General features: G+C 35.6%; 1 protein-coding gene across 1 annotated transcript; it reads right to left on the bottom strand.

Annotated features, from left to right (window-relative positions):
* Positions 1-2,924: 2,924 nt before the first annotated feature.
* On the bottom strand, positions 2,925-10,086 carry XIAP (X-linked inhibitor of apoptosis). The gene is made up of 6 exons (XM_009997122.1): positions 9,213-10,086; positions 7,575-7,674; positions 6,106-6,184; positions 5,436-5,469; positions 4,443-4,667; positions 2,925-3,118 (listed from the first exon to the last, which is right to left on the bottom strand). Exons 1-6 carry the CDS (start codon positions 10,084-10,086, stop codon positions 2,925-2,927), a joined length of 1,506 nt encoding a protein of 501 aa, XP_009995424.1.
* Positions 10,087-11,277: the final 1,191 nt, after the last annotated feature.

Genomic DNA, 11,277 nt, shown 5'->3' with positions numbered 1-11,277 from the left:
GTTTCAAGCCAGTAATAAATAGCTAAATGCATAACAAGAAGATTGGATCAATGGGTTTTCCTTATTTGATCCTTCTGTTCCTAAATTAGGTTTGCAATTTCCATGTTTTCTAAACAAAACAGTTCCAGAACACATTATGAAAAACGCTTGTGAATCTCCCTCATATCTAAAGCAGCAAATAGTTCGGTTGTTGCAAGTAAAATGAAAAGTAAGAAAAATTTTACATAGAAGGTACTAGAAGTTACTGAATACCGATAATTGAATATATTCCACAGCTCTTAATTCCAGGTAACCCTATAAAAATCAACTCCTGAGAAATGTTTGTCCTGCTTCTAACCTCCTTTTCAAAGCAACTGTGCTTCTACCCCCTTTATTTGCATCCTCCACTTCTCTCTCTTTGAACACTCACTATCAGTACCTAGGAAACTACTTCTGTTTCTTAAAGATACTAAAAGTCAAAGTAATTTGAAAAAATATCGTCCTAATTCAAGCTGTCAAGAGTTGATGACTATGCTAATTATTTTTTCACACTTAGTCTGAATAGAACTCTGATTATAGTTTTTTAAAAACCTAAACCCACAGAGCAGTTATTTTGTGGTCTTGCTAATAAGCTTTTAACCCTTTAATGTTCCTGATTAAAATTGTAATTCCTATTATAGGTGTATCATTATAGCTGCATCTTTTATAACATTTATTAAAAAGTTGCAGTAAAGGATACAGTACACCTTCTAAGTTAGCAAGCTTGAACATAAAGCTTTTATGGTATTTGCCTGCATAACATTTGCACAACGTGTTCACACTCCCCTTCAGTTTAACGGTACTATTTGTGACCTACTTCCAGGCTTTCCTCAAACAGTTTACATTCTAACATCCAAAATCATCTCCTTACTAGGATTTAGTTTTGTAATAGTTCTAAGTAAAATTTGGTCAAACTCTTTTCCAGGCAGGGCTTTGTTGAGCCACACGCCAAGTTCTGCAGCCTGTAAGTTGGATCCAGCTCATCCAGACATTCTCCCTCACGTGACTTTGGTGAAGGTTAGGTAACAAACCATCTGCTTCAGCAAGTCACTAGAACACGGTTTGCAACACAAACTAAACAAGGTAATTCAGGCAAGATACATGAGTACACAGGCCAACACCCCCCGCCCCTGCCTTTAATTTCCCTTGAAAAGTACAGAACCCCCTCGTAAATGAAAATGGGAGTTAGAAACAAGGCAGTCAGAATTGCCAGTCCATACCTGTCCTGGAAAATCCCCATCTGCGTGGGTGATCTGAAACACTACACTTTTTACAAAGGCACAAAAAGTCAAAATACAACCATTCTGTGCTGAACTCTTTATGAATTTCTAGTCATCATGCAATCCTAAGAAACAAATTATAATTTATTGCAAAAAATAGTAAACTTAACATTGTAATTTTATAATTAATGAACTTTTTTATTTATACAAACAATTACTTTTATTTCCACTCAAATTAAAATGTATTTGTTATCCTTAGTAACAGTCAGGTTAAATTATTAACAGCTGACTTATAAAACAAAAATGCACCAGAAAGGAACCTTCTGTTACGATTTTTTTTTTTTTTTAATGTAGACTCAAATACACTGATCAAGGAACAACTGGGTTGCACTTTATTTTAAATATTCATAACATTACACCAGCAATAACCACAGCACATATTTTAAAAAATAGAAAAAACAGACATTAAATTTCTGTGTATTGGATTTAAAGCTTCTATAATGTGAAAAACTATATTCTGTATATTCTATATTTCTTAGTGTGTAGGACTCAAAAATACATACATATTCACAGCTCCACAAAATAAGGAAGTCACATAATTCAGTAGACTAATTGTTAACCAGCTGTACTGAAATACAAAGCTATGACACTCTTTATTAGAGAGCTGAGGACCAGTCCAGTAAGAAATAGTTAAAAGTATTTTCAGGTGACTCTCACTGGAACAGTTTAGTTTTTTTAATTTAAATGCTGCAAACTGACAAGAAAAATGAAAGACTTTTAACATTGCCTGTGAATTATAAAAAGAAAGCGTTTTCATGCAGACAGAATTTAACCTTTAAAAAAAAAACTTCTAAAAGAAAACAGAAGCACTGCAAGAAATTAGCAGATAAATTAGTCAGGACAATGCTAATATAAAAAAAACAAACAAGAAAAAAAACAAACAACGAACACCTTTCTGTGTAGGGCAGTAAGTTTAAAATGAGACTGCTCCTTTCACGAAGTACACAAAGTACACAAAATCTCCTTCATTTCTGTTGAATTCTCTTTTAAGGAATGAAATTTATGTACATTTTCTATACAGAGGTATTTTCATGAACAATGGATGGGTAAAACCAGTTTACTGAAGCCCATTTAAATATCTAAACCAGAAAAAAGAAATGGAGACTCAGGAGTCATGTATCCAAATAGACTCACTTTCAAGTAGCAGTAGCAAACAAGGTGAAATATCACAGCAGGTTTACGCATATTCTCTGAATTATGTCACAACTAAAGTTGTAGAAATAAAGTTTTCTATCTCATCATGTTTTTGAGAAACTAAAATCTCAGATATAATTTTAAAAACTATTATATACATATATACTCACTTATTTACAAGTTTCATAGAGGGCTAGACTATTTAAACAACTGTATTTGCATAAACTCCAGTCACACTGAAGTGAGGCAAAGGAATTATTATATAAATAAAGCTTTGCATTACTTAGGCTTTCCCAAATCAGGTTCATTAAAGTTACAGAATATAAATATTTGCCTTTTAATATTTGTTTTTATATACCAAAAAAATCACTTAAGGAAAATAATTTTTTCAAATGTTACAATGTATGTAGAGTTTGACAGCACAAAACCCTAAATACTGCCATATGATTATACCCTGGAATTAACTGCATTTTTTACATTACACACATGTCACTAATACATATAAACTTCCTGCCTTCTCATAATATCTGTACGACACAGAGGGCATTCATTAAGTGCTTCAGCACATTCCTTACAGGCAAGTAGGTGACCACAGGGAATGAAGACAACTGATACTTCTTTAGCCATACAGATTTTACAAAGCTTTTCTTCCTGCAAGCGCCTCAACTTCTCTTCAGTACTGAGATCTAAGGAAAATAAACAGATAAAAGAAGTTAACATACTCAGTACCACTGAATCTCTCTACTTTTTTTTTTTTTTCAATAGACAAAAGGACAGGGTTTTCTTCATCTGATTTAAAGGTTATGACTTTAAAAAGAAAAAATTAACTAGAGAGAAGAAACCAAGCTGCAGCATGGAATCCTCTTCCCTCCCCAACCCTCTCTCCATCTCATTACATCTCCCAGGCCAATGCAAGCAGGGAATTCAGTTACCTACATTCACAAGACCCTGAAACAACTCTAGAATTTGGGGTATGCATATTTCAATCAGGAACCATTCTTTTCACAGCCTTCCCATTGACAACTTTCCCACAACTTGTACAGAAGGTGAAAGAAAGGCTTCCTGATACTGGTTAAGTAATTTGGATTTATTTTTTTTTCAGAGCTTCCCCAGTGTAAAAGAAGGAGGATGTGATTTCCTTCCCTGCCCCTGTTCCCTAAAGGCCGATACTTCAAAGGCTTAATAATTTTTAATATAGAAAGAATACATTTTGCATTGTACATGAGCTCTTCATTATTCCAGTATGCCCCATTTCAAAATGCAGGTTTCAAAACCTTCCCCTTCTCTACTTGGGGAAAGCTCTACACAGCCAACCACAAAAATCATGTCCATCTTCATTGCAAGATCTTTTTCCCCCATAATGTCCATTAAACATCTTATTTAAAAGAGTGGGCTGGTAAGATCACTGTTTATCATGCCAACCAGATGGTCTTCTCCCTCCCTGTGAATTCATCTATATGCTTGTCCTAAACCACAAGTCTGAGTTAGAAATCTTAGGTTTGGTCTAGGTGCAGAGTGTACCACAATGGCTGCCTGAGCATAACCTGTATGTCCCTTCTATCCTAAGCAAAATTTTATAGTGAAAAATAAATAATCCCCTACTAAGATTTTAATTTTGAGTATACTGAGTATTTGACAGAATGTTGCTGTGTCTATTTCATTTTGCCACCAGTCACCACATCTATAGTTACTACTGCTTTTTTAAAAAAATGTTATTACAATCATTTGGGCTTCTTAGTTAGCATGTATAACTTTTCCCAGAAGCACTAGAAGTTCAGTATTATACACTTTTCAGGTATTAATACTATTTATTTAATAAATATTTATAAATGCTGCTCTGCTCAAATATTTAATACCCTCTTTGTTCAGCTTTTTTTCAAATGTCCAAAAAGAAACATCTTGAATTTTAAGTTAAAATACCATAACTTCACCTAAGACTTGGATCAGAGGGTAGAATAAACAGATAAGATATGTTTCATAGACTATAAAGCTGATATTGAAAGTACACACAGAGGTTTTGTAACTGAATAAGCTCATCTTGCTCAACTGGGATTTCATTTGGTTCTTCTTCCCTTGTATTTTCTTTTTGAGCACTTAAGTCTGCTACCAGATCCTCAACAGATGTGTGACTTTCTCCAGACATCTGCAATCTCTTTTCCATGGTGTTCCTAATATCAGACAAACTGAAACCCATGTCTATGGCACTTTGTACCAAAGGATTCTGCAAGAGATCAACTAAAACAAAAAATTAAAAAACACACAACAATGTAACAAGGATGAATCTGATTATCAGACAGCATTCTACTACATGTAAATGTCTATTTTCTTCTTAGCAAGACTGTTCAAAAAGCAAAAAATTTTAACTAAATTTTCACTCTCATAAATGTGCAATGTGTGAAAGACTTCTAAAACAGGCTTTGTGTAACCATTCTTATTAGCAGCAGCTTATTACTCCCTGTGATGGAGCTGCCTCATTGTCTTCCTACTACTCCTTTAACTGTCTTGTCTTTTTATTGCTTGGCATTTGTGAAAAACATTGCAGGAATGTGTAATACTGGAACATATAACAAGATATTTCAGCTTTCTAGTCCTTCCCATTTAACAGACCAACTCTTCCTGCCTCATGAAATGCAACACAGATTGTTTCATTTCAGCATTCTTTAAGATTCATCCCACAGCACTACTAATTCAATACTTGGTGCATACTTGCTAGCTAAAAATAAGACTGCTTCCTATATGAACTTCTTTAATGATTAACATTCTTTATTATTTATCTTTATTATAAGATTTCCCCTAAGAGAAATAAAATTCATCCCACTATTATTTAAAAGCAATGGAAAAGCACCATCCAACATTTTTTCCTGTCTTGCTTTATTTAAAAATGCAACAGCGTTGTTTTTTTTTTTAAATAACCTTTTACTTGACTATATATGCACATACAGATATTCAAAAAAGGAGGGGTGTTTGTTTGGGTTGTTGTTTTTGTTTTTTTAAAACAGATACCTTTAGTAAGCATTGTCCCTTCAGCAGCTTCTGTCTAGAATTGAAATATAAACAAGAGTTATCATTCTGGAGAAGGTAGAAGGAAACTATACAGTTACAAGAAAAAATAGCTATTTGAGCTCAGTTATGTTGTTGACTGAAGCTATTGAATCTGCTCTGAACAACTGTAAAGGGATCAGTGTTTTGTTACATCTTTCATACTGTTTTTGTCATTTAAGCCCATATTTGCTATAATCATGATTCTTAGTCCATCAAAGTATTCTAAAATAACATTAGTTTTACTTTTTAGTGACTGCATACAGTTAAACAATGTTCTACCAACAAGAAGAGAGAAAATTTTTACTACACTTCAATAAGCAGATGATTAATTGTAAGCCTTAAGTTCCCAGGCTATAAAAAAAAAACACAAAAAAAACCAGCGCACTTGTTTCATATCAAACATGCAAAATATCCAAGGTAACCATCTGTGATCCCACCCAAGGAGAATTGCAAGATCCAGAAACTCTGAATGACAGAACCAAAACATGGTTAGATGTCTTTCTCTTTCTGTCAATGAAAGCAGCAGGAGGACTAAATGATATTCAGATAATTAAGAGTAGCTCCATATGAAAATGATGTGAAAACTGTTTGCTATTTTAACAAAATTATATTTAACAAGCAAGACACTTACTGTTGAATCCCTACATTCATCTCTTAAATGAACATTATTTATAAATTCTTGCCCTTTTTCCATTCTCACAAACCTGCACCTAAAAGTGAAAGAAATATAATTGCAATTAGATCCAGCTTCAGCAGTTACTTCACCTTCACAGTGTCCTGTTCATGGACATGGCATGCTGTAAGACTGATACCCTGCCACTCAAGTTTATGTGCAAAAAACAAAAACTCCATATAAAACAGTTAATGATCTGAGAGGAAGTAATAAAATCTGACATAATTTAAATCAACTGAAACAAAATCAAACCCATGTAAAAAGGAGTGAAGTGTAGCAAGAAAGTGTCTTAACCATTCACTGCACCAAGCCAAAAACTTGGAAAGGCATCACTTTCAAGTGGCAGAGACTAAAAGTTACAAGCTGCCTGTACCACTACTGAAAAAAGAATCAGCTAATGCATAAATGCTCCCAGAAATACATTGATTTCATCAAAGTTATACAAGTAACTAAGTCTTTGTACTTGGACAGCTTTTATCCACCTGTAAGAAACAATGAGTCACATACTCCTCCTTTCCTCATGACAGATTTTAGACAAAATTGGCAGTCTTTCCAAAAACTACTGCTGGGTCCTTTAAAATCCTTTAAAATTATGTTGAAGTATGCTTTGAATTCAATACCACTACTGACTTCTTTCGGTTTGTTTACACAATGACAGAAGTTTGGTAAATTTATATCCCAAGAAGAGTTATAAACTTTGGCATGTATGAAACTATTAAATGACAACTATAATGTAGTGCTTGGATCATGAGGAGGAAAAAAATCAGATACATTCACAAAACCTCACAATTCTGCTAGCTGATACTTCAGTTAAGTCCAGACACAGAAATCTTTTATTCTCTTTAATAATTCTGACAAATAAGCTCAGATACAAACAATACTGACTTAAGAGTTATTTGAAAGGTACAATTTCAGGGCAACCTTTCAGACTGAGCACCTCTACTGTTCTGCAACAGAACGAACAATCTCTTAGTTGTTCCCTCCACCTCTCAAAATTTAGCTCTTTCCCATCCATTTTCGAAAAACTCCCTCCTACCTCTCAAAGATGACATTAGGTTAATGTCCACTTTTGAGGCCTCCAGTACAACATGAAAGCATACCCTGATGATTATACATAGAATTGCAGGACTACAGAAGGTAGAACATATGGAATAATAAAAATAAGGACCTCATTCCTTAAAATATTGTCTACTTATTGAAAAGGAAAAAAACAAACACATGGAAGATAACTGATATTCCTTTGGTGCCTACATGACAAATGAAAGAGGAGGAACTGGAAGAGGGCAACTAAAAAAAATATCTTAATAAAGCTAAACAACATTAAGCCATAGCCAATCTTCTGAAACCTTTATTAGTATACTGCTATTAAAATGTACTATACTGCAAACAAGACTCAGACATGCAACAACAGTAAAAAAATACCTTACCCAGGAAACCATTTGGCATGTTGATCCCATGGGTCTTCATTTTTCTTCCATTCTTGCAATCCTCCACCACAGTGGAAACACACAACATGATCACCATTACCTGAGAAAACACATCAGAATAAAGTTACATACTTCTAGTAGACATAACAATAAGTGTTCAACTAAAATGTTCCCTTATTAAGAAATACTTTATTCATTTGCAATTGCAACAAAAAATAACTCCATTCTAAAGGAGGACATAATGCATATGATTTGTAACAAATGCTCAGGAGAGACTAGCTTAAAAATACAAAGAGTCACATCAAGTATTGATGAATTTTATTTTAGCACGTAATTATAAAGAGCAAAAGCTAAAAATCTATTATCAAATAGCTCAATCCACTGATAAACAAACCACAAAGCCTTTTACTTCAAAGCTGGTAGACTAAGTTGTTGACATGTTTTTGGTCCTCCATGTCACCATGCGTGGGCTCTACAGAGCAATGGCATAACCGCCTGAAGAGATGTGGGCAGAAATTGCATTCTTTCAGTTCTAGCACTGTGCCTACCCTAATCAAAAACTGCATCAGAAACCGCTTAGATATTGTGTTTATTGAAATAAGAGGTGGTATGGACACCTTCTTCCTACAGAGCTAAATCATTCTCAGGCCACCTGAAACACAGTTTTCATATAAGTCACTGAACAACCATAAGGTCTGAAAAGTTGGTGTCTGGTTAGTGCACCTCAGCAATATAGATCTTGATTGGCTGTGAGAAGCTAGGTGCTTCTAGGAATCCAAGAAATCAATAAAAACAGTTCTACTGGTTACAGATATTGCCCACAGATCACCCATATGTGAATATATCAAAGGTTTTATTCAAAGCCACAAGTAAAACAAATGGAATCGGATTTAAAAGTTCTTCTGAGAACCACTAAGAGAGAAGCCAATTAAGATGAGAGCAAGCAATTACCCCAGATAATCCTCTTTCTTTGTGACCTAATAAAAGCAACACTTCATGCTTGTACAGCACCTCTCAGTGAAGACTTTCAAAGAGCTGTAACAGCACTGTGCAAGTCAATCCAACTAGGAAACCAATGCACAAAAACACTGGAGTCTTATCCAAGTCAAACACTACCATGTCTAGCAGCAAAGATTTTCCGCTGGAGTCTCTGTCTGGGTTTGGGCATCTGCTAGTTTCAGGTGTCCAAATGCTGTGAGAATGCAAACAGGTGTTAACTAAATAAGATGGCACACAAGTTGGATTGTCTTGTTCACAGGCCTTGCTACAGGCCACAAGCCTGCTCCCTCATGTAGATTTCTGGAAGATAGTACTTCATTTAATAATAAATTAAAAAAAAAAAGACAACTTATCAGCAATAATTGTCTTACTGAAATATGTATTACGAGGGTTCTATCAGGCAAGGAAAACAAACGATGTTTTACTGATAAATATGATTTTATGACCAAGTTTATACTTTGCAATTAAAAATATTTGATATAATGAATATCATTTTACACAAGAACTATGAAAAGTAATTTACAGAGTAAAGAAGTTCTGGCAAATCATTCTGTATTAGAATAACAAAATATTTTTTTCATAACAAGACACACAGACTTTCTCCATAGAAGATATCAGTCATTTTAAGCTCTGGCTTACCTATGCTATAGAACCCAGCTTCAGCAAGTTGCTCCTTGTCAACAGGATATATCCAAGTCAAAAATGTTTGTAAACGTCTTTCATATTTTGCCATAGATGGATTCCTTGGGTGCTGTGTATCATTCAGACCACCTCTCCCAAGCTCAGCAGAAACAGATTCACTTGGAACATTTCCAACATCCCGTCCCAGCACAAAAAAGCATTTGGGAAAATGCCGCTTGTGTTCTGACCAAGCTATGTCACTGGGTTCCCACTGTTTCAATTTTCCACCACAACAAAAACATGCCACTTGATCACCAACACCTGTATAATAGAATCCAGCATTAGCTAATTCCTTTGGTGTCAGCTGACCATTGAGGGGCCAGTTATAAAAGGACTTTAATCTTGTCTCTTCACTGCACATAGCAGGGTTTTTAGGATACAAAGTATCTGACATATCCACAACCTGCCTAGTTCTCAAGAGGTAATCTGCCTCCACATCAGAAGGGTCATCCAGAGTACATGGCTGGGCTGAACTGCTGGAACCATTTTCAGTTCTGTGCTGGTAGTTCTGGGTGGGAGGATGTATGCTATTTTCCTTGAAAGTAGATTCAGTAATAAATTTGCAATCTGGGGAAAGGTTTTTGTGCCTCTCAATGGCAGAATCCCCTGGTGCCCATCCTTCAATAACTGTGTGGCAACTGAAGCATTTCACTTTGTCACCTTCTCCAGTATAAACAAAGCCAGCTTGTGCTAGTGCTGATGCTGAAACTGGACAGTCAAGTGGAAATTCCACAAAAGTTCCTAGTCGGTAGCATTCCTGTGCCCATTCCTGGTCATGATCAGCATCTGGAGTGGCACAAGCTTCCGAATTCTCTGGGCCATTACAAGTCATCGCTTCATAAGTCAGGCTCTCCTTTCAGATCTCCTAAACAAAGAATAAATGTATTATACACAGAATAATATATTATACACACATGCAGCCTGAAAACTGGCTAAATTAAACTAGCCATCCTTTATGTACTAAAATAATGCCTCTTTCTCTTCTTTCATGTTACTCTTGCCTGCCTCCCTGCCATGCAGAGACAAACAGCAGCCCATTAAAAACAAAATAATAATTAAAAAACAAACAAACAAACAAAAAACATAAAGAAAGGCAGGAAGATCATGAAGTTTTACAGGCCAATAGAAAATTACCTGGCAAACACAGGTTTAGGCATTTATAGCTTTTAAAGCATGTTCTACTTCTCCACAAACAAACACTGCAAGCATGAATTTCACAAAACACTTCTTAAAAGCTCTAGGCAAAACCCTGCCAAAAGACTTCCAAACCTGAAATACAAAGTTATTGAATTTAAAAACACTGATCTAAGCCAGATCACACCTGAAAGCTTTTACAGTCTGGTTCTGAAACACCACTACCTTTATTTTCCCCCATATGAAGGCCAAGGCCACCATGCCCATTACAGATGGGCATCCACTGGTAAAATCACCAATGAAAGAAAAGCCTATGGCTTGTGTTATATTGTAAAGTAGATACAGTTTTCTTTGTAGCAAAATATCTTGTTAAATACACTATCAGGTATTTCACTGGGACATTTTACCAAAGTGCTGTGCTCTACTTTTAAGATCAATGTCTTGGACTACTCAGTGCTCATGCTCATGTCCTGCCCACACTCCGTATCAAATGTACAACCAGTTCCTGCACCTCTGCCATCAGCTCAGCTTTTCCTCCCTTCCCTCCTTGAAGAAATGTCATTCTCCTTACCACTTGTCCCACATTCCTATTCCTGCCTACACTTTTCCAGGATGATTACCGACTTCCAGTCCTGCTCTGCACCCTCCGTGCCAGAGGTGACTCAGGGCACTGGACAAGTCAATTCTCTCCTGAGGATCAAAGAAAGCAACTTGGTTCCCACAGGCCCTTGTGCAAGAACCACAAACTGACACATCCCAAGACGGATGAAGTCAGAACACAGTAAAAATTCTTCTGTCTGACAAGTGCAGCGATATTATTGACTTGGAAAGTCTTGGATAAAACACAGGCTACTGCTGATAGACATCTCAAACGTACTCCTTTATTTGA

This window comes from Chaetura pelagica, unplaced genomic scaffold (genome assembly GCF_000747805.2).
Source record: "Chaetura pelagica isolate M959 unplaced genomic scaffold, ChaPel_1.0 scaffold344, whole genome shotgun sequence".
NCBI classification, from domain to species: domain Eukaryota; kingdom Metazoa; phylum Chordata; class Aves; order Apodiformes; family Apodidae; genus Chaetura; species Chaetura pelagica.
Note: the sequence above shows the minus strand (reverse complement) of the source record. Positions and strands in the feature narration are given on the sequence as shown.

Excerpts from the sequence above, each read along its gene's own strand:
- XIAP (XM_009997122.1), bottom strand. The coding sequence starts at position 10,086 with ATGACTTGTAATGGCCCAGAGAATTCGGAAGCTTGTGCCACTCCAGAT. Across the intron at positions 5,470-6,105 it reads ATGAATGTAGGGATTCAACA|ACAGAAGCTGCTGAAGGGAC; the intron begins GTAAGTGTCTTG and ends TTTCAATTCTAG. Across the intron at positions 4,668-5,435 it reads AGGGACAATGCTTACTAAAG|TTGATCTCTTGCAGAATCCT; the intron begins GTATCTGTTTTA and ends TTTTTGTTTTAG.